At 39.7% G+C, this 24,216-nt stretch overlaps 1 protein-coding gene across 1 annotated transcript in view; it reads right to left on the bottom strand.

The window, feature by feature from the left end:
- The window catches only part of grik2 (glutamate receptor, ionotropic, kainate 2), a 176,417-nt gene that overhangs the window by 88,198 nt on the left and 64,003 nt on the right, over positions 1-24,216 (bottom strand). Inside the window, exons 5-7 of the mRNA XM_029503529.1 lie at positions 21,951-22,094; positions 20,718-20,825; positions 17,679-17,792 (exon numbers count right to left, since the gene is read on the bottom strand). Of these exons, the coding sequence (XP_029359389.1) occupies positions 17,679-17,792; positions 20,718-20,825; positions 21,951-22,094 (366 nt within the window). The remainder of the gene's footprint in view (positions 1-17,678; positions 17,793-20,717; positions 20,826-21,950; positions 22,095-24,216) is intronic.

The raw sequence follows: 24,216 nt of genomic DNA, 5'->3' as shown, positions 1-24,216 counted from the left end.
TCTCTTCGGGTGTAGTTACCTCGTTAACCACACGGGAGCGACAAACGACTGCAAAATGTCCCAGTTTCTTGCAGTTGCGGCATTCAGCGTTACGTGCTGCACACTTATCCTCTCTAGCATGCACACGACCACATCTAGAGCATTTGTGTCCTTTGTTTACGTGTTGTGCTTGTTTCGCCTTGGCCTCTTTATTGAATCCATGACCGTTATTGTGCCTCTGTTTATCTCTGGGTGGCGGACGCTTGTATGCTACTTCACTGACTTGTGCACAGTTAGCATTAGCCCCTTGCTCACTGATGTGCTGTTTGACTTGCTCTGACTGTCTCACTAGCTCTACCGCTTTATTGAGCGTCAGGTCAGGTATCAGCTGTAGTTTTTCTGATAGCCTTTTGTCTAATATCCCAATGACCAACCTGTCACGGATATTTTCATCCTTGGCTTCAGCAAATGCGCAGGTGTGAAAGTCGTGAAAGTCTTATAAACGTGCTCTGCCTCCTTCCCAAGTGAGTAGAGCAGTGTACAGACCTGTACTTCTGCGTCTTCCTTGTTGAGTTTCGTTGCTATTCTGTAGCGGTGAAAACGTTGGCGCCACTCCGGCCATTGTTCTGGCCGCGAGAAGTCAAAACTCTCCGGAGGTGGGAATTTCGCCATTTCCGACAACTTCTGACACCATGTAGTGTTATGTAGAAATATCGTCAGGACGCAGTGTCTATCTTAGTTGACTTTATTCACTCATAACATAACACTGGACTGAGACTCACTGAACTGTACCTGAGCTACTTCTGTTGCGTAGGAATAATACTCCCAGCCTCTTACTGCGTATCACTACCTGTGAACATCACTTACGTATGCTTGCGCTTAACTGCATAAAATAGTACCATTACAATACAGAGAGGGCCCTCCTCTCCCCGTTTTAAAAATAATGCAGAAACATTAATCAGAGGACAGTAACTAATGCACTACCTACTCTATTTCCTCGTGCTGTAACAATACCAAAAGAGTTACGATTCAATAATACCATATGGTAGTCCGTGATTTGATATTTGGCTATGGAAATTACTGGAAAAAAACAAAAAAAAACAAAACTCTACTTTATTATTAAGTAAAAACAATGTGGCTCATGTATATTGTTGTCATGTTGTGTACAACATTTACATTCAATATTTTACCCTTTCAAATGTAATGTTCTTCTGTTTCCCTTGATTAATGAAATAAAATAAGTAGCCAGCCATAAATTGTTTGGTATTGAATTATTTATAAATGCAGAACTGAAAAACAAAAACAATGTAGCCATCAATATAAAATCTTTTTTAAAATGAAATATTTGGGAATTGTGGTGCAACAATATCAAAATCATTGTACCATGAGTTTGCTGTGAACAAAAGACAAAATAAGAATTAGGGGGGAAAGTGCAATAGAAGAACAATATGATTGATTGAGTTTTAGGATAAAGCAAAAGTAAACTATTGTTTTTTTTTTTTTCTCTTTCAGCTTTTTCCCTATTTGGGGTCATGACAACAAATCCACTCTGTGACTTGCATGATTGATTTGGTGGTAGGAAACTGGAGCAGACACAAAGTGACTCCACACAGAAAGGCCCCAGGTTTGGGAAGCAAACTCACAACCTTCTTATTGTTGGGCAATAGCGTTAACCATTATGCCATCTTGCTGCCCCCAACAAATTTAAAACAATTCAATCGAATATAAATTATCAAATTAATTGATAAATAGAATTATTGCACCAGCTCTAAACAACCAACAGCTGTGAAAACAACCTTTTCCTCTTTCTTATTCCCTGACACAGAAAAAACAAAATGTTTCCAAACTTCAGACTTCCTGGAGCATACAAAATGTTGCCACTCTGTTTTCCCTTGGAAAAAGTACACTAAATGTCCAAAATACAGTGATACATCTGTGACGGCATCGAGACAATTTTGATACCGCAAATTGACAATACTGTTAGACTCTTACTATTTACATTGTTAGTTTCACAATTTATTTTCTATAACTAGTAGTGTTTCCATCCCAACCACTGATATTTTAATATTTCTGATAAGGCATATGCTGCAAGCAAAATGCATCCACAGCTCCTCTCTTTTTTTCTTTTTTTTTTTTTACTTTGCTTTTCAATAGAATGAATTTTCATCTAAACCTATTATTTCACAGCATTTAAAAGGGCCTGTGCATTCCTCTCCCCAATACATATTACACAGTATACAGTTTGAAACTCCATCCATTAGCCTAAAGGTACTTCATTTTTCATTGCAAAACTACAGGAGTGATTTCTAAATGAGATAAACTGTTGCTAGGTCGTGCTATCAACAGTAATTACACCATGTTTTATAGTACGTAATCCCTGGGAAAATGATGAGATGCTGGATGAAAATGTGCATCAATCAACTATAACAAACCTAATTATTGTCAGCCCTCCCCCCTTTTCCTTGGTGCTCAGAGCCATCACGCATCCCCCCATGACTCAGTCCTGATATGGCAATTACAACCATGGAGAGTCTTTCCTAATAACTTCAATCACAGCATGCACGGAAGGAAAGAAAGCCTAAGATAAATTGCGACAACCTGCAATTTATTTGATGTTGTTATTTTTATGCCTGTCTCCTCAATAACAAGATCATAAATGGTTTTAATGTGCCCAGCATCTTTCAGCAACAGAATATTTTCCAATGAATAATTGGAATGTAATTCTTTGATCATAATATTTGCACCACAAAACAATATTATGAATTTAGTAAATTATATAAATCCTAAATATCCAAATGCATTATGAATTAAAGAATAATGGCCACTGAGCTAATGTCAGTTGAAACTTCTCCATGACAACTGAACAAACTTGTGGTGTGGAAGGCTGAAGTAGAGCAAATACACACTCAACTCGAAATCAAATGTTTGTGGATTGTGAATGCTGTGGATTTTTTAAGCGAGATAGTAAAACTTCACAATCAAATACAATTTGACTTTCTTGGGTATCCTTCAAGCAGTTAAACAGCTCCAAAAACTTGAGGATACACGTGATTCATTGTCACAGAATTTAGTGGGAATCTTGTGAAACTGTAAAAACAATACAACAAAATATTTGCATTATTAAAGAGCATTTTTGAACAAATAACATACTACAGCAGTATCCAAGCAATCAGCATGTCCTAGTCATGAAGGTTTGTTGATAAAGTACACCTAACTAACTTTAGTTATGTAATGTAATGTAGATGTAGACATAGTTATTCCAGAGTCCAGATAGAGAGGTGTTAGGTCGTTTGATAGCTGCTGGAATTTATGACTTGCTTCAGTCTGTTGCTGAAGGAGCTACTGGAGATGACTCTGGCTCTTTTTGCACAGTGTGTCAGTTTTTAATGAACATCCAGTTTATTGTTTAGGTGACAGAGATGTTCACAAATCTTTTTTTGCAAGTCCAAGTCAAGTCTCAAGTCTCTCAAACACTCACAATTTTCATATATTCAGTTACAAAGCTAGTAGCAAACTGAGTTAATGTTAAATACCTGATGCTAAGCTAAACACGTTTGCTAACCGTCCATATGCGCAATTGTGACTTAACGTAAGTTACCAACCTGGGCAAGTTTTTAGGTGCCTGATAAAATTTGAAGAAGTTTATCCAGCAGCCTTAATTTTGGTACCACAGACTTTGCAGTCAGCGCTTCCTTTGTTGATGCCATCTTTTTTAAAGTAACCAAACATAATTACAAAGGGTAATGTTACAGAAGCAGCTAACCCTACCGTGGCAAAAAGGAGGCAGGGCCATTAAACTTGTCAGGCATTTCAAAGTTTCCCCAAATATAATACACTAGAAAAAGAAAGTGATCACGAGTCCGACTTGAGTCTGAAGTCTCTGAAGTGTGTTATTAAGTGCAACTTGACTACCCATCTCTGTTTGGTGAACACCCAGGTATTTGTACTCCTCCATGACTTCTATCCTGGATGTTCACTAGCACAGTTTGTTGTGGCTTCCTGCTGAAGTCAACCATCACCTTTGTCTTCCTGGCATTAATGTGCAGGTGGTTCCATTCATAGCATCTCACTGTGCACCAGGAGTCTGAGGTGGTTCAGAACAATCCTCTCCATGGTATTTATCATGGGAGTTTAGGAGAGGTTAGGACTACTGGCCTTAAGTGTCAGCAGAGCTAGCATAGTTAAGCAAAATGGTGTCCAATCATTAGCATTGATATGAAAGCAAACTAACCTCATGAATGGCATCTATAGCATCTATAGGCATTGCCTTAGTAAGAGGGAAATGAAGATTAGTCTCAACTGAGGAGCTGGTGACTTTGAATAAATTTGTACTGTACAGCACTATAACTGATTAGTTCATGGTCAATTCATGTCTTCTTTCACAGGATACATTACTTCATTGCAGCTATAGTCATAACAGACAATCATATTAACTGTGTTTCATTTTAAATCTCTCCCAGATGGTGGAGTTTATAATACCAAAGTTCTTCGTAACCACTGCAAGACTGGCTACAAAGAGGTGGTTGCGCTGTTGCCCCACAATAAGAAGGTCACAGGTTCAATTCCTGGGACCTTTCTGTGCGGAGTTTGCATGTTCTGTCCATGTCTGCATGGCTTTCCGGTTTCCTCCTGCCATCTAAAGACGTGTATGTTTGAAATTAATTTTCTGCTTGGGCCTCTTCATAGCGCCCATTTCTCTCCTGTCAACTTTGGGGTCAATTTGTCTCCATTCAATGTTTATGATTCAAAGAATAAAAGTTTACTTTTTATTTTGGGCTTCATTTTTCATGACTTTCCCTAATTTGTCGGGGAATAATGGATAAGGCATAAAATTATCATGATGATAATATTTTTTACATTTGCCATACACATTTTGCACGTATCAGTGTTCCTGTCAGGTACATTTGACCCCAAGCTGTTTTAGACATATAACACATATCTGTCTGTGCATGTGACCTCATATCCCTGCACCAACAGGCACAGAATTGATATGTGATGAGGGAGCAGGAAAAGCATAATTCCCATGTGAACATTGATACCTGTTAGGGTGACTTTCGATGAATGCTTGGTTGCATGTCCATTGCAACAATATATGCTGAGCAAACTTGTCAAATGCATTATTGAAATTTTGGCATCATGTGATGCACAGTACAGCTATGCCTGGAATATGCAGGTTTACACAGGGAATCCCCTACAGAAGCACCAAGCATGAAAAATGAAAAATCCAAGCATTAGGGTTGTACTTGACATGCATGAAGGACCACGTGGGCAGAAGATTACATGTGATAACGTTTTCATCTTCCACCCTAGTGAAGAAACCCAAATTCTCTAATGGTACAAATGAAAGGCAGCAAACGCATCAGGTGCCAGGTTTGTCTCACCCAAAATGAAAGACAGCATGAGCTGCACTCAATGCGAGAAATATATCTGCAAGGAGGCATGTCAGCATAGCAGTTACCACTGTTGTCTCACAGCAAGAACTTCCTGCGTTCGATTTCCAGGCTTGAAGCCTTTCCGTATGGGATTTCCATGTTCTGGTTTCCTCCCACAGTCCACTGTCCAACCTAGACATGCATGTCTAGGTTGATTGGTGACTTTAAATTACCTGTAGGCATGAATGTGAGTGGTTGTCTCTGTCTATCTATGTGTTGGCCTTGCAATGGACTGGCGACCTGTCCAAGGTGTACCCCGTTCTCTTTATGTTTGGACTAATATTCTCATTCTCTTTACAAAATCCTGAAATCCTGCTAAAAGTTTGAAAATGTGTTTGTTTCACGTAGGCAAATTTGACTCCAAACATGTTTCAGTTACCCACAGTCCTCAAAAAAAAAAAAAAAAAAAAAAAAAAATTAAAGCTACAAGCAGCGATGAATGGGCCCTCGCACAGTGGTGCATACGTAAGCCCCCTGGACTTGCTCCTTGCTCTAGCACACGTGAAAAAAAAAAAAAAAAGGACACTAAGTGTCTAAGTCTGCCAAAGCAGTACATGTTGTAGAAACTAGTACAGGTTATAGTACACCTTTGTTCATATGCTCAGTAGATGCGGGTACAGACTCCTGGTACCTGGTACACAGTTGACTATCAGAAGCCACAAAATGAAGTTTAAGATAGACACAGGTGCTGATGTCTTAGCCATTTGCAGTGCAGACATACTACACATTTACTGATAAACACTCCCATTTAATTGGAAACATACAGACCACTATTTGGCCAAGGTTGTACTCCACTCTCTGTCAAATAGTCACTATATAAGGGTCAGCAGGTGATTCAAGAGGATGTGTACGTAATAAAAGACTTTCATGGCCTGACTAAGCAGGCCAGCTAGTGTAAATCCTAACTTTGTTTCTAGGCTGGATAGTATGTATAAGAGAGTGATGGCAGAATCCTATCAAAACTTAGGGCCATTCCCAATACACCCCCTACCCCAAAACTTTGCATAATCCTGTGAGGGTAGTGGTGTCTCAATTCCTTTTTTTATGTAGGGATAGTAGGCATAACAAGGTTTAGGGGCTATGAATCCAGCCCTTCAAATCGAGGGTTTTCAGATACTGACGTCCCGAGGAAGGGGCGGTGAAAATTTCCCAGAATGCTTTACGTTATCATTTGCATACTGAATCAAACAACATTGGCGACCCCCAGAGAGCGAAATGATGTGGAAGAGTCAGAGAAGTAAAACCACAAAAAATTCACAAGAGACAACAGACATCGATGGTGTATTCTTCTCCGTTTACCTCTTGGTTTATTTATCAACCGAAGCATGATGAATGCTAAAAACACGATCACAAGCAGAGACTCCATGTTGCTGCTGCGACAGCCATACACAATCAAACTCAAGCCAGATGCCATTCCCTTTTCCCTAAATTTCATTAAGTCAAGGAATAGGGACGCCACGACGTGTCTCTATTCCCTGACTTAGTAAGTTGAAAGAGGAGCTGGAGAGGATGGACAGTACCAGGGCCATCACAATAGGGACACCAAAATGTGAAGCTAGAGTTTCCTCAAAACCAGATTAAATACTAGAAATTCTACTTGGGCCAGTATCCGCTGGAACTAGAGATTGGAACCCTTTAAATGGATAGCTGGTCCAGTGGAGTCCTGTAACAGGTGCTTACAACTGGAAGAATGGACTGGAGAATGAAAAGGGGAATTGGCGACCCAGACAGTGTGGTGGTGAACTGAAGCCAGAGGAATGAGTAGAACGATTTTGTTTTTATTATTGCCCTTCACACATTTCATTTAATTTCAACCCATATCATGTGTTAGAGCCATGTCATCAGAATGATGATGTTAAAATTGTATTATTTTGCATTGGACTGAGTAATTGTTTCAGAAACATTTCCTTAGAAACAGAAATTTCTAAATAAAAATCCCTTCTCTATATTTAGTCACCACCTTCTCCCTGTCATATTGTCCACTCCTGGAGCGCAGGAGGAGGAGAGGTATCTGCCTAGCATGTGTAAATAATATCATATTTTCCTGTGATACTGTGAACACAATCAAATGCCAATGAAATCCTGAGTGGGAAAGACAAAGCCATTATCAATATACTTTATACTTTCACATTCTCAATTCGTCAGCTCTACTTGATGCTTTTCATAACAAACCAGGCATAGCTAAAGAAAAGGATAATGTTCACAGTCTAAAGAATATTTTTCATGGTGGGGTTTAGCATGAACTGATTATCAGTCTGATTATTGTAAACCTATAAATACAGCGGTGGCACACTTTGGATTCGAGGGAGGGCAGGCTTTTTTACCGTCCTGCCAAAGCATTATAAGAGTGTGGTGCGTGTTACACAATGTGATACAGAGGAATGGCATCCCCCCAACCAGCATTATGACCCGGAGGCAGAGGATCCCCCTTCAAGACAAGCGGGATATGAACAGGGAGCAAGACTCCGTCAGGATGTCATGCAGCATTTATAAAGACAACTTAAGGTTCAATTTTGCACATTGGTTTTTAACATTTCTGCAATTCCAACCATTACATTTCTCATTTGTCTCAACTCCTCCGTCAGGTTGTTGATTGCTTGTACTGTCTCCCTTTGTAGCTGCAGGACTGTCACTGCAACTGTAACTGCCACACACTTTGCTTCCATTTGTTTGTGATTCTGGTGCTGTGACCTCCAAACAGGATGGTTTTTTGGGCCTCCATCTATTTTCTTTTTTATCTTTTCTTCTTGCTTTAGCCATCGGTTCCAACAAGTCATTAACACTTGTACCTGAATCTTATTTTATATGCAGGCCACATTCATGAGGTGCTTTGCATTGACCAGTTATGGTTAAAAATGGGTGTGTACAGGGAGTGACATGAAGCTGACACACTTGTAGTCAAGTCTGTGATTTATAAAGGTAAGTTTGCTTTAAGTGTGCATACGCAGGGTTTTATAAATCTGTATATTTTCTGGCGTATACAAACTTGGGCTTTGGGGCGTACACACACTTTTAGTCATGATCCTAGGCACAGTTTTATAAGGTACACAGGAGGTGGAGGAGCAGCCTGCACATCAAAGGAGCAACAACAGTCCGAACATCCAAGACCTTCAACGATGTAGACATCAAAACTTCAAGACCGTCATGGGATGGAGGAACCCAGTGGAGCATCAATTGCAGGCATCAAAGGAGTCCCAGACGACACTACAGAGTCGTAGTCTACTCACATCCCTGCTCAAAGTGCAATGAGATGCTTTGAAAGGCAGACGGCTCAAGATGAGAAAGAAAAAATCAAGGGTACTGCAACAGATGGTGACAGGATGGAGAACCATCGGACACCACTGGACCCCTTTCCTAAGAAGGGGATCTTCTTGTCACGGTCTCAGTAGGATTCCCGTCCCAGTAGAGGTGTTTGATGAAGACCTACAGGGAAACTGTGCACACAGTGCTCAGTCAGCAGTGCAGAAACAAATTCAGGGACAGCGAGAGGTGTTTTCTTGTTTTCAATTTATTGATAAGCTGATTGCAAACGGCAAACTGTTTTGAGAGCTTCAGCCTTGGACAGCAACTCATCATGTTCATTCAGAACCCATTTCTGATCATAGATACCATGGGGTCAAATCAAATCAGATTTATTTGTATAGTGCCAAATCATAACAAAGTTACATCAAGGCACTTTACATAGAGCAGGTCGAGACCAAATTCTTTATAAAATTATTTAAAGAGACCCAACAGATCCCCCCACGATCAAGCACTTGGCCACAGTGGCAAGGAAAAACTTCATTAAAGAGGCAGAAACCAGGCTCGGGGGGGCAGCCATCTGCCTCGACTGGTTGGGTTTAGAGAGAGAGAGAGAGAGAAGCACAGTGGAGGTTTGAGGTGTAGTATAGGGTGAGAATGAGAGCAGGAGAGGGGCATATTCAAACAGGACTTTAAATACTGGGCATCTCCAGATTCAACTGGTTCTCCAAGCAGATGTGGCTCTGATTGAGCAGTTTTGTAAAACTGAAAACTATTATGTTGTAGTGGAAAATATGGAGAGCAAATCCTGGAAATATCATGTAAATCACTTGATATTAGTGTAGTTACGCTTACTTCCTTTGCCAAATAGAATTGGCACATGTAAGTGATTGAGTCAGGAGTCTAAACATGCAGCTTAAATTTGGGACACATTGGACAATGTAAGCTGGAGTTACAAGGGCTTTTCCTTTTATGGTGACACATTGAAATTGGCGCCATCACTATGCCAAACAGGTGTAATGGGCAAAAACTATTTTATAACCATTCCTTTTCAGAAGATGTGAAATTGTTTGGATTAACCTTCAGGAGTTATTTTATTTATGAAGCTTGCCAACTTCTTGTGTCGATTAGGTAGCACTCTGTGTTTAACTCAGTATTGATAAACAGACGTGTTCAGTGTTTGACTCTGATCATGTGTTGTGAATTTGGGGCCCATTGCACAATATATGTTGCAGTTAAAAGCACTTCCTCTTTTATGGTGTAACTTCGCAAGGTCTTAAGATGACAGTGATTGTCATATAATCTGGATCGGAATTGTTGGAGTTTGTTCATCTTTGAGGTGTGGTCCTTCAGTGACTTCCTATGTCCAGTAGGTGATGCTATAACTCTGAACATATTAATATGTTCTCTATTAATATAAACTCTGATCATGTGTGGTGAATTTAGACTCTAATGGACAACGTATGCGTTATGAGGATTTCCTTTCTTATGGCAAAACCTGGCGAGGCCTCAAAAACCTGTGCCACCACAACGATTTTGATAGTTTTTCATGTTCAAGATGTTGAGATGACACTCAGTGAATGTGAAATAATTTGGATCAAAAATTCTTGGAGGATTTTGTTCATCTATGAGGCATGGTCCTTGAGAGTGACTTCCTGTGTCCAGTAGATGGCACTCTAAGTCTGACTCAATATTAAAACATAGACGTGTTCAGAGTGGGACTCTGTGTGGAGAATTTATACCTGATTGGACAATGTATGGTGGAGTTATGAGGATATCCTTTTTTTTGGCAGAACTTCAAAATCTAGGCCCAATATCACACCAAGCGCGAATAACCCACAAAAAGATTTTGATAGTTTTACATCTTCATGAACTTGAGATGTTACTGAGTAAATATTATGTCATTTTGATTAAAACTGTAGGGGGGACTTTGTTAAAGTACTAGGTGTGGATATGGTCAAAATCCAAAATTTCAAAATAGAAATTTCTGTTAATGTATGCCAATTTTCTTGGTTTCAAAGGTGATGCTTTTGAGCCATTTTTTGACGTTTATTTCTGCAACCTGTGAAATATCGAAAGTTCAGGCAGCCATGACTCATTTCATGAGTTTTGGAGTATGTTAAAGTTGAAGGTGTAATTGGGTGTAGAGAGAGGACCAAGTATTGTGTTTAACAGACAAAGGGTGCAACAGGTGATGCAGATCAACGTGTGATTGTCCAAGAAGCATTTTGTAAATGAAGATAAACCAGTGCATGTTTCAATTCGTAAGAACTGAAGGCCAGTTGACCATAGTATAGAGTGCAGTTATGTGTATTGAAGGTAGAATTAGTGGCAAACCAGATAGCAGAATGGTAAAGGGTGTCACATGATGTCAAACTTGGAGAGGATGGTCATTTTGATTAGTGTGAGTTTGGCAGAAGAGGTGAAAGTGAGTCAGTTTCTTTAGAGGTGCACCTTACGACAGAACCACATGACCTTGGTTTTCGAGGTGTTCAGAGACAGATTAAGGTGAGAAAAATCCTGTTGAATTTGGAGAGAACTATCTTGGAGTGCTTTGAGAACAGTCTCAGAGGAAGTACCAGTAGCATAAAGAATTGTGTCATCAGCGTATAGGTGAATAAGTGAGTTGCCAAATGCCAAAGGCATGTTATTAATGCATATAAAACCATAGAAACCAGTCCGTCCTTGTTGATAATGGGTTATTATTGAGTAAGTTGGTGGCAGTTGTTGTTGTTGACTGCTGACAGCATGTGTTCAAGTTGACAATGGGTTTTAAGGTTGACCATGACTATTTGTGGTGAGGTCTGCATCCTGTCCCTGCCATTAGTGAACCTTTTGTTGTATGTGATTGCTGGTTGTATTGGTCCATTTCCCAAATCAAAGGCTGGAAATCAGTTCCTGCTCACTAAATGTGCATGTCCATCCGTTTCCCAAAGCCATTCCCTTGCGGAAAATTACTGTCCCTGCCATTCAAAAATTTAATGGCACTGATTGACACAATTTTTTCACTACCTTTGATTTGCCAAAGACCGCACAGAGGCACCAAGGCACTTATTTCCATTTGAAAGCATTTAAGGTCCAATTGCAGTCCGTAAAAATTTTTTGCTCAGTGTCAAGTACCTACTTTGAGTCACAAGGCACTAGAAGTCTGGCATCAAACTTTGAAGTCCTTGCTTATAAAGTACTGTCATCAGACAGGGAAAGATTGGGACGAAGGTTGGCTGTTTGTACTCTATGCTATTTGTGAGGTTAAGCACGAGTCCCTGGGGTTCAGCCTTGCTCAATGTGTTTTGGTTGCAACTAGCACAGTCTTTGGAACATGTTAAAGGGGCAATTTATGTCCTATCCACCATCCCCTACTAGTTTTATTGACTTTTGTTGCTTTTGTTGGCCAAGAAGGTTCTCATTTCCTCCCAGGGCCATATGGGAAAAAAAAAAAAAAATTCTTCTTTCTTCAGTTCAAACCCGGTGACAAGGTGTTGGTTTTATTACCCATGCCTGGTTTTACCCTCACTGCCTGTTTTTCTCATCCCTACATGATGGACAGAAAAGTGTCAGAGACAAAGTGTATCAGTTACACCTCAGAAGAGGAAAAAGAGGTTGAGCATATTTACATGCTGAAATCCTTTCATTCCAGGAAGCGTCTGTGTCTCTGGATGTTCCATCTGCTTCCATGTTTTGTATGATGATGATTTTCCTCTTTTCTGTTAGTGTGGTAGGTTGTTCAACTCCACACACATCTTGATGATGTGAAAAGCCCGATCAGTTCACATCCCACTCTGTTCAGTGATGTGCCCTCTTAAATTATTGTCCTTTTCCATGATATTGATGTTTGAAATTGAACAACATGCCTATCATTGTACTAGTGAAAAGTGAAGGAAAATTAAAAAAGAAGTACACTGCTTATTATAGATGTAGTGGTGTACTCTGACTCACGGAATAACTATTGTCCCAGTTTGTCCACTGTGTTCCAATGGTTTCCTGTAGTGTCAGTGACTGAAAATCTATCAAATTGTGACTTTGGTAAAGTTACTGTCACCTACCTTGGGAAACAGGTGAGCAAGGGACAAGTCTGTCCAGTAGGTGACAAATTTGAGGCTGAGCTCTCCTAGCAACTACCAACCACCGAGCCTGAGCTCAGGGATTCCCTAGGCATGGCTAGCTAACATCCTTGTTTCTGTAAAAACATTTCAGTTACCGGAACCCCCTTGACTACATTTCCAGCCCTGCTGCTCCTTTTGTGTGGGACAAGGAGTGTGAATGTTCATTTAATTTTTTTAAGGTTTCCCCTTTGCAGTGCCCATTGCCGTTGTAGCCAAGCCTAATATATCACTCTTCCATACAGCCTTGACGTGGATGCCAGTCCCATGGGAGCTAGAGTGGTGATATTACAAGTTGGTCAAAGTGGTTTAACCCATCGAGTTTATTTTATAAAAGGAAAAAAAAAAAGAAAAAGCTTGTTTATTTTCTATCAAGTTTAAGCACCACAGGCTGAACTACTCCCCCACTGAGAGGTAATAAGCTGCTGTTGATTCCCTCTTACATGTTCAACCATAACCAATGGCTGATGTGGTGGGCCTTGCTGGTTCAAGGCTTTAAAATCTGTAATGAGCATAAGAAGGGAGCAGACAATGTGATGGCTGACGCCCTAGGCCATGGCTGGAGTGAATGAGTGAAATAGATTCTTGTGGTTATTTGTTTTTTGTTTTTTTGTAACTGATGTTGTGGGTATTGATTAGTGCATTAATTGTATGCATAAACCATTGCCAATACTTAATTTATTCTGTCAAAAATCAACTCCAAATCAAACTGGGTATAAAAGTTAAAGTGGAAGGGAAGCTTTCTTTTGAGTAAGTAAGTGGGTAGAGTTTTTACTCTTCCAACATAGAGGGTGAGCTGGTTACCAGATTTAAGTTTTGCTGTTATTGTTAATTGTCAGTAGCGATGGGCAGATTGATCCCACGGTATCTATATATCAATACCCACATGTCGCTGGTTTTGGTATCAACTGCTAATTAATAAATGTGAAATACAAGTGCATGTGTCAATTCCAAATATTTATTAGGTAACTAACTAATGACCCTAACCCTAACCCATGAATTCTGACTTCTGAGAGTTTATGACAGAGTGAAGAAAATGGAGAAATGGCCAACAGAAAGAGAAGCGTTGTGTGAACTTATTTTTGACCATTTTTCACCTTCTGCAAAGTGTGATTTGTGTGAAAAGTTCAACACAGCAGTACGAGAAATCTCTTCAAACACCTGAAGTGCATGCATCTCAAGGGGCATAGTGAATTTGAGAAAAGGCAAGAACAGAGAAGTCTACAGTGCCTGCACCCACCAGGCAAAGAACTTTGCAAGAGATTTAAAAAAGACAAAGTCTATCCAGGTAGGGTAACGTGTCAGTGTCTGTCCCTAAATACAGATCAGAATCATGTAGCATTGAAGAGGCTGTTTGAATTTAAAAAGAGTATCTTGTTTTTCATTCTATGGAAAGAAATGATTGAGGGTTCTGCCTCACAGTAAAATAATTCATATTGCAATTTATTTATTAAAAAGAATAAAAAAAAAATAAAATTACTAGAATTGTGATATTACTCACAATGATGAATAGTCACCTTTAATTTTTGTCACTTTAAAAATATTTAAAATATTGGTTTCAATGTGTTGCTTGTTTTCTTAGATCGAGAATATCATTTAAATTTTTCACTACCTCATTATAATGGTGTTTTTACACTTTGCTACAGTACTGTTCAAAAGTCATGTTCCACCTTTGGTGAATATTATAATGTCAACACATGCATTGCTCTGTATCAAAACACAATTGGAATACAATACACCGGATACAAGCTGTCCAATTTCTTATTTGTCCTTGTGATTAATCCTTTTTCAGATGACTTCCACAGAGCCCAGGAGATCACCAGGAGCCTTGCCCAGATGATTGCAAAAGACTTGCAACCAATTTAAATCGTTGAGCTTTCTGTCATTTTATGAAGGTGGTGGACCCCAGTACCAGATTCCAAATAGGAAATACCTGATGACAGTTGTCCTTCCAAAACTATATGAGCAAGTACAACAAACATTGAAAGACTCTATGCATTCAGCGAAACTTATTTGACTGTGATAGGACACTTTATTGACAAGGACTGGTAGATGCAGTCTTGTAATCTTGCAACAATCCATGTAGCTGTGCAGCACACAGCAGACAACTTCTCTCTGAGCTCCTGGGACATTACTAGTAAAATTCATACTGTTGTTACAGACAGTGGGGCTAATATGGTGTCTGCTGCGCGGAAAACTTGCTGGAAACATATTCCATGTTTTGCACACAGCGATGGGAATTGCAGCGTTACTAATGGTGATATTTTTTTCAGTAATGAGTAATCTAATTGATTGCTCTTCCCATCTTACCATTACTGTCAAAAAATGTGGCGTTACTATAATTGAAGCAGTTTTTTGTTTTTTTTTTCATCAGACCAACTAGATTTCAAAGCCGAGAGGCAAAGACATTTTTTACTATTCTTCCTTGGCTAGTGGGCACAAGACAATCGCATAAATTATGACGACTGGCTGAGGTAGAGTAAAATTTCATGGTGACCCAAACAGAGGCAGGGTTGAGTGGCAGTTGTTTACAGAAATTGCATAGTTGAACACACAGTGAATGACACAAGTGAGTCAGTCAACAAGAAACAGGAATGGTGAGCCCAAATAAGCCAAACTACTTTTCCCTCCAAGAAATCTATAATTTATCACTGAGTAACTAATTTAGTTACTTTTTGGGAGAAGTAACTGGCTGCGCCCAACACTGTTACAAATCCTGAGTCCATCTTTATAAATGTGGTGCTATTGTTCAGTTCTTTCAGTACAGCACCAAAGCAACTGACAAACTGAAAGAGGTACAAGGTCAGCTGCAGTTGGCACAGCACCAAACTACTGCATTTTGTCTTCTTGGAAGAAACAGCTTGTGTCTGAATGGGGAAGAGTGGTTCCACATTACCCAGACCATTGAAGCACTAAGGCCTTTTGAAGAGTTTGCTAAGAATGTTTGAACAGAGCAGTATCTGACTATTTCCAAAGTCATCCCACTGGTCTCTCTTCTTGAACACTTTGCAGGGCTGAAGGACTGAAGGATAACACACTGGCTTCAAAACTTGCACAACCACACTCTTGCAGCGAGCACCTTTTTGGACATGAGGTTTAAATACATTGTCTTCTGTGACATCAGAAATGTGGTAACAATCAAAATCACAGACCATCAGTGATATGCAAGCCGTGGCTGCAGTGAGAAAAAGATGACCAGCATTGAAGCTTCAACATCTGTATCTTTTACCACATAATCATCAGCAGAGTGTGCAGCTTCCCAGGGAAGCTTGTGGCAGGAGTTTGACACTGGTGTATGGCTTCTCAGAGCAATCGCACAGCAAACAGAGATGCATACATTGAAATGTGCAGATATATGGAACATAAAGTGATCCCAAGGAGTGATTACCCTTTGCTTTGGTGAAAAAAAAAAATGAGAGGGCATTTCCACTGTTGAGCGAAGTGGCAAAGAGATACATTGGAACTGTTGCAAGATCTGTTCCATCAGTGAGGCTGTTTTCCAAGGCAGGAGAGACAATTAGTCAGAAGCGTAATCGCCTTAAAGTTGAGAATGTTAACATGTTACTGTTCATGAGCAACAATCTTAAGTTTTGAAGATGGTGCTCCGGAACTATAGCATCTCTGTAAAGTTTGCTAATTCTAATTCTTTTTTGAGAAATGTTCTTTTTGTACAAAAATGTTGACTTACATCTCTGTCAGGACCAAATAATGCTGGTCACCAAAGGTTAGTTATGGTTAGTTTGACAAAGTGAAATTTCAAATGTGTACTTTTTTATTTTTTACAAATTTTCATGGTCGTTATTGTAATGAAGTGAAATGATGATATTACTTAAGACACAGAGATACACACAAATGCACAAACAATTTTTGTTGATATTAGGCAGAGCCATGAAATCAAATTGTGCAATTATTAATTTAATGCTCTCTCTGTGGCTCATCCCACCAAGACTCCACAGTTCTGGCAGTTTGGGAATGCAGTGCTTTGAGGTACTCTACTTTAACTGAACAGGGTCCACAGAAAGTGCTATGAAAATGAAAGGGCAAAGCACTGAAGAATTCTTCAAGAGGAGAAGCTTAAAAATAATGACATCTATGGATGACGTCTGTTATGGCTGAGAGCTGCTCAAGCTTTCTATAATTGGTCTCTGCATAGATCACCATCACCACAAGAAACTACAAGAAAAATTTGCAGAGAGCAATCAATTTCAAAATGTAACACACTTCATTGGTTGATTGTTACTTATGTTAGAAAACATAACACTCAGGACTGTGATTAGCAACAAGGTGTGAATCCTGAACTCGCTGCCTCGCTCTCACTTTCTCTCTCTCTCTCTATCTCTCATACACACCCCTAACACACATATACATACATTACACACTAATTTTGTCCCTCTTACAAAACTACAGACAAGCCACATTGAAATCTTCTCTAGTGACCAGCATTGCACTCTTCTAACAGTAAACGAACATCTGTCATATATATAAAAATATATATATATGCGTGTGTGTGTGTGTGTGTGTGTGTGTGTTTTGTTTTGTTTAGTTGGTTCTTTTGGACAGTCCTCAGATTTCTATTCTAAAGATCTGACATCTTAAATAGTTTCCAATCATAACTGTACTGCCATCCTTTAGCCAAAGTAACAAAGTAACAGGCATCTACAATGTCTTACAATTAATTATTATTATTATTATTATTATTATTACATCAAATGACTTTACTGTAATCCACAGTTATTTACTATTTGCTTTAGGAGTCGTCAGTTATGTTGTATGATGACCGCATTTAAGTAATTCATAGATTTATTTATATATTTCATACTGTCCCTTTTGGTCCTCCATACATTACAGCACAAGAAGTGCAAAAAAATAAGTGTATGAAAATGTGACTGGTGCTGCTTGTGAAATGTAATAAAAAAAAATACAGTACCAGAATGCTGGAGACAATCAAAGATCGATTGGATAAGGAATCAGAGACATTAGTGGTCTTCCTCCTTTGGTTGTCTGTCATGTTCAGGCCACTTGGAGGATCCCAGGTTCCTATCTGTAAAGCGAAATACCATCCATTAGCCATAATCGTTAAATGCCATTTGCATTTAACTTTATTGGTCATGGTATTGGTTTGGTATTTGGGTGGGTACAAACACAACAACAACAAAAACAGCAACAGCAGCAACATTACTAACATCGGGAAGACAGGCACACAGAAATAACAACAACAACGATATCAACATAAACCATGGGAGCAGGGTTTTCCATGAGATGTGAGTTGTGCACTTTGTATGTTTGCGAGTGTATATGTGTGTATATGTGTATGCTTCAGTTTGTTTGGATGCTGTGGGTAGCTGACTGTAGCTGACTGTAGCTGTTGTGGGGGACGTGAACACGGCGCCTCTGGCCCGGGATAGTAGGCAGGTCAGGACCAAGCCACCAGGGCATCCAGCAACACCCCAGAGTGCAGGCTGCACAGGCTAAGGGGAGACATTCATTTATGTATCTGTATGCATGTGTGATTCTTATACATGTAACAATAATACCAAAGTAATGCACCAATGATAAGTCCTTTTGGGTTTATAATGTCTACATGCCCTTATTATGTGACTAATTGTTCCTTTATGGAGAAAATGTATGATCTATAAAACAGCTCACTGAATTTATGTAACATTAAGTTCATTCAACTTCATTGGCTCCTGCAGTCACCAGATATTTGAGATGTGATTTCAACCTTGTTCGACTTGTATGTGCAGCTGACAAATCTGCAGAATTTATGTGATGCAATGTGGCCCCACAGCAAATTACTTGGAAACACACAAAAAATACTCCAACCCACATCAGAAACACATTTCTCAGAGCTCTTGTGATTCCCTGTATCAGGGCCCAAGATAGGCTCTGTAATTGCAAATCAACGTTTTAATTCAGGTTTCATGAGGCTGGAGGGCTTTTATTAATAGAGCAAATTATTCATAGAGGTGCAGGCAAACACAGTCCCAGAACAGAGGTCAGGGGCTGCTGAAAGACAAGCACTGGTAAGGATGCTGAAGTGTGAATTGTTATCAGTTGCACGTGAGAATATTATTTCTCTGTGATGGTAACAGGTTTCATGCACTGATAAGCTCATGAATCTTAAATTGACTGCTGAAGACGGGACACATGCAATGCCTCGGAAAAATGCGGATGCGCCAATTTATGTGAATATACAGGCACATGCTGAGCTAAATGCCATGATGCAATGATGCATTTTTGTCACCTGGAGGTGAAAGGAAAGGCTTGTCCATTTTTCAAAAATTTTCCATTCAAAAATGCAGCAGAAAATTGTAAGTAAAATGGGGTTGCTATGATTCTTGTATCAGTGTATTTATGTCATATGGAGCAACAAAACATTTTTGTCCTTGTTGTATCTTGCAAAGAAAATCATTGGAATGTATTGAAACCAACATTAGCATCACCTTATTAATTTCAACGAAGCCTCATAAATGGTGAAGCTACAGCACCATTACAGATTTAAAAGGCTTCTACAAGATTAAAAAAGAACCATCATCTAGCAAAGAATAGCACTGAGATGAGATGTCCAATCAAATGAGAGGTTTAGATTATAGTGCTCTATTTTACCTTACCATTGAGTCACTAAAAATCTATTACTATGTCATTCCTGAATCTGAACTCAACTGCAGACTGGTAACTGAAGCAACTGCTTATTTTTTTCTGTTTTCTATTACTGTTTTCAGTCTAAATTTCCCATTACAGTCACTGTCCTCTTTCAGTGTTTGCTTTTAGTGTTAACAGAGAGGAGAGAGAACATGAGCGAGTGAAATAAGAAAAACAGCTTTAGTTCCTGTGTTTCACTGTTGGGGGTTTGAGTTCTGTCATGTTTCGAGTTTTGTCTAGCGTGTTTGGTTTGTGTTGTCACTTCCTGTTTTATTTTAAAGTCCTGGTTCTGTCGTGTTCCCCGTTTTTTTACTTCCTGGTTGTTCTCTCCTGTGATTGCCTTCCCTGCCCTAATGTGGTTCACCTGTGTCTTGTTTAGGTCACTTGGTATTTAAGTCCTGTTTTGTGTTTAGTCCATGTCAGATCCTTGTCGCTGGAGATGTTGTCGTGCTGTCTGCCTGTCTGCCTGTCTGCCTGTCTGCCTGTCTGCCTGTCTGCCTGTCTGCCTGTCTGCCTGTCTGCCTGTCCGCCTGTCCGCCTGTCCGCCTGTCCCTTGGCCAGTGTCTCTCTGCTTGTCTCCCTGTCGTCCCTGTACCTCTGCTATTTTGTAGTTTTTCGTTTTTACAATTAAAATCCACTTTCACCTCAACCTGGTTCCTGGCTCCTGTGTTTGGGTCCTCATTCCCATACCACCACCCTCAACACCATGACACTTGATAGCAGTCTGATTTGTGAAATAGCTAGATTTAATATCTGCACTGTTAGCTTCCATCTGTCAGTTTTGTATACACACACAATAAAATGAAAATGCTCAGATTAATAATCATAATCAGAACATTAGTCTGTCATCAGAGTGCTGTTGTCAGAGCACTGTGTCAGTGCTTCATAATCAAATTGGCTCCAATTGTTAATGGAGGGAACACCAAAATCAATGAAACTCCAGTTCATATTTTCACAGCACACACACACACATTAACACCTGTCGTGCTGCTGATGCTTGTCCATTAAGGACAGTTACTAAATTATTAGCTAAATTAAGGTGTCTCAAACACTGTCAAAACAAAATGTTTGGGACATTTTGTAACCCACTGACTGCTCTCAGCAGTTCCAAAAAACCCTCTTCCAGTTGTAAATAGTCTTATTGTCCTCAGGGGTACTGGTTTGTGTTATTCCAATATGGTTTCCAGAGTTCACTTAAAGCCCTTGAATTCAGAGCTTTATATTCATGAGATATTTTCTGAAGATTGCTGATGTCATTATTTGACTCTCTGTTTCGCTTACATTTTAATTTTATATAATTGCCAACAGAAATTAATGATACAACCTTCTCGAGCCCCTCCTCTTTCAAACTGATGACATCAAGGTCAAAGTCTGTCCTCAAGCCATTGGTGCGGTTGAAAGTGATTCTCCCAGTCAGGCCATCCCAGTGAGCCTACACACACAAACACAGGGAGGAAGCGAGACACAAAGAATATCAGAGTAGACATTTAACCATAAGTAATACCTCCACATGTTAATGTGTATTTGATGTCACTATTTGAGGCAAGCATTCAAAGAATGGTAACACATATGTAGATCCTTTCTTCATGATGGACTTTCTGTTTGTCTTCCCTGGCATCCGGGTGCTTACACATACTCTGAGACTGTATTTGTGATCGTGAAAATGATATTATCCAATCCTGTCACAGTCCAGTTGAAACTCCCAAGGTCAATGCAAGTCCACCACACATTTCATGTCAGCCATGTCAAGCCTGTTAAAACCAGTCCGTTAAGCATTCTTCATAGTCAGTCATAGTGTTTTGGATTTTGAACCTTGCCTTTTTTTTGTCCTTGCCTTTTGCCTCACGTTTTTGGATACCTTTGCCTGGAATAAACCTTTTTGTTATTCTGGCTTTGTAAAAATTTGTATCAAGTAGCTTTTCTGTAATTTGCCATTGAGCTAAATAGTTGTGATCTTATAAATGTAAACATTATCTTGTTGGCTTTGAGATCCTCAAGTCAAACTACAAGGAACGCCTAAAAGCACCAGATGGAGGGTAGATGGACAGAACAAAAGATTCCATTTGCATTGGGAAAAGCTATTCAATTATATCAAAATCTCTATCCATATGGTTTATTTCTTCTTTTCATGTCTTTTCATCTTCTCTCCACATTTAAGGAGAACAGAAGTTTGGAGAACCCTAAATATAGTTTGCGTAATCTCGCAATGCCTCAAAATAGAAAGCTCTGGATTAACCACCCCAGCTTCATAAACGCAGCAAACTGTGGGGTAATTACCCAAAATTTAGAAAATGTTGTTTATATTTCTCCATGGATGATTAATGTGGAAATTGACATAGCAGGATCAACATGGTGGAGTCTTTAGGAGAATGCATGTAGACAAACTGGAAAATTACTTCCATGTAAATAAATGACACAGATTTCTATTTATTCATATTTCCCTTCTTGACTGCCTTAGTCTAATTTATACTCTGGCACTGTGTACATGTTTTCTGTGAGAAGTGCTGTGTATGTTGAGGAGGAAGACAGAATGTGGATCAGATAGAGAAGCATCTACCTCTTTGATGAGGGCCATGAAACGGTTCCCAAAGCGCCAGGGCTTGTGTCTGTTGCACTGTAATGAGCTGACAGTGATCTGCTGAGACTGCTGCACAGCTACAGCCACCACGTGCACAGCATCATACATAAGAGCAGCGTCCGTCTGTGAGCAAAAACAGAGGATAGGAACAGGACATTATTAACATGGAATACAGCGAACAACAAATTAATCTGGCAGAACAGCTCAGCTCAGGATAAGAGAAACATCAATATCATCATGGCTTAGTCATCGACGACCTCATATTTATTGATTTGCATCTTTTCATTCCATATGGACACAAATCATGGATATTTAGTGATTTCAGTGTTAATATACCATGCATTGATGGGAAAACAATTTGCAGTATAAATTGTGATTGTATTCATTAAAGTAAATTAATATTACAGAGTAGTAATGTAGATACACTTGTCATGTTTTCACTATTAAGGGCTCCATGAGTGGCATTTGTGGAAAAGAATATGGCTTACTGTGTAAGAAATCCAGTCAATAAATAGACTATAAAAAATCTTTATATACAGAAATTATTTGAATAACAAATACATTTTCCAAAATCTTAAAACGTTGATATTGTTAAGTGCTGTATTGTATAAGTTTAAAAGAAGAGAAAGTAGAGTTGAGAAGGGGCGGTGGCTGTATCTGACCTGGATCAGAAGAGTATTCATTTTACATGCTAAAATTCTTCCAACCATGTGTAATTTTTCAAATCTTTTTTGATGAAATCAAGTTTGAGGAAAAAATATACAGCAAACTGAATGATGAGTTGGTCAGTTAGTCATGTCAGTGAAAAGGGGATGTGCACTACCAGTCAAAAGTTTGGACACACTTTATCATTGAAATGAAAAGGAAAGTGTGGCAAGGCAAGGCAAGATTATTTGTATAGCACAATTTGACAACAAGGTGATTCAAAGTGCTTTACAGAGACATTAAAAATAGCATGATTAAAGTTTGAACAAAGAACTAGAAGAAGAAAGAAATAAGAACAATAGATAAAATCAGTAGCTAAAGTATGATTAGGAGCGCAGATAACACAACTAAGAAAGCAGACCCTATTCATTAATAAAAATTATCGAATGATAATCCTCCCTGGAACTGTCTCGGTGCAAAACCAAAAAGTAAACAATGTCTCCTGGAAGTGGGAGGACGTATCACAGGCAGAGCACAGCGAGCTGAAGTCTATGAAACCGACTGGCCTTCATTTCCTACGAGACAGAGGAGCTCTTCTACCCCTGTACATGGGAGGAAAAAGGACAACTGTGAATGGGAAGGTTTACAACATACCTCCAAAACAGCGGTGTGAAACTGCAGAACAGATTTGCTCTGGATCTCTATTGGATGACTATCCATATGGGATATGGTCAACGATCTGAAGGAGAGAATTCTTGAAATTGCAGATGAATATCCAGCTGTGACAAACATTGTTCTGCATACAGGGTCAAATGATCTGTCCAAGCAACAACCTGAGGTTCTGAAACTGGACTTTACTGGATTATTAAACACAGTGAGGTAACCTGTACCATCCATCAGAAGAGGAGAGGAAAGATTCAGCAGGTTGTTGGTACTGAATAAATGGCTTTTATCGTCATGTGCTGACCGCTCAGTGTATTTTATTAATAATTTTAAAATTTTTTGGGAACAAAGGCATCTTTTTAAGGAAAATGATTTAATTTGAACAAGTCATAGGTGAAACTGTTCACCTCCAACATATTTTATTTTCTGCATCATCCAGCTGTGCTTGGCACCAGGGCTGAGATAAATGAGGAGTTACCTCATCACAAAGCCCAGCAGAAACCTTGAGAAACTCCATCTGCCCCCACCCGGGAAGAGCTTTGGGGAAGAGAGACGTCAGAGGCAGGAAGGGGGGTCCTTATTTGACCCCAACCGTCTCAACAGCAACAATGACCAGGGCTGGGGACCAGGAGCTTCCCCAACTCCCCAAAAACACCTGACATGTCATCGCACTCCTCACTCTCCTTTCTCCCTCCTCCCCTCACCTGAAATTCACTAAGCAGATGATGGAGCGACTCAATGCTGGACTCAGATCTACCCCCAGCCCAATTTCTTTTTGTTCCCCATAAACTCCCCACCAGAGCAGCCAAAGGGTCACCACCGAGCCCCGTCCCCACCAGAGCAGCCGAAGCTACTCAGCACTCAGCCCCATCCACTCTTGTCCCTCCACACCTCCACCGTGCTCTATCTCGGCAGTCTGATGTGTGATGTGTGGAGG

Source organism: Echeneis naucrates, chromosome 6, assembly GCF_900963305.1.
Source record: "Echeneis naucrates chromosome 6, fEcheNa1.1, whole genome shotgun sequence".
Taxonomy (NCBI): Eukaryota; Metazoa; Chordata; class Actinopteri; order Carangiformes; family Echeneidae; genus Echeneis; species Echeneis naucrates.
This window is presented reverse-complemented; position numbering and strand designations above follow the sequence as displayed.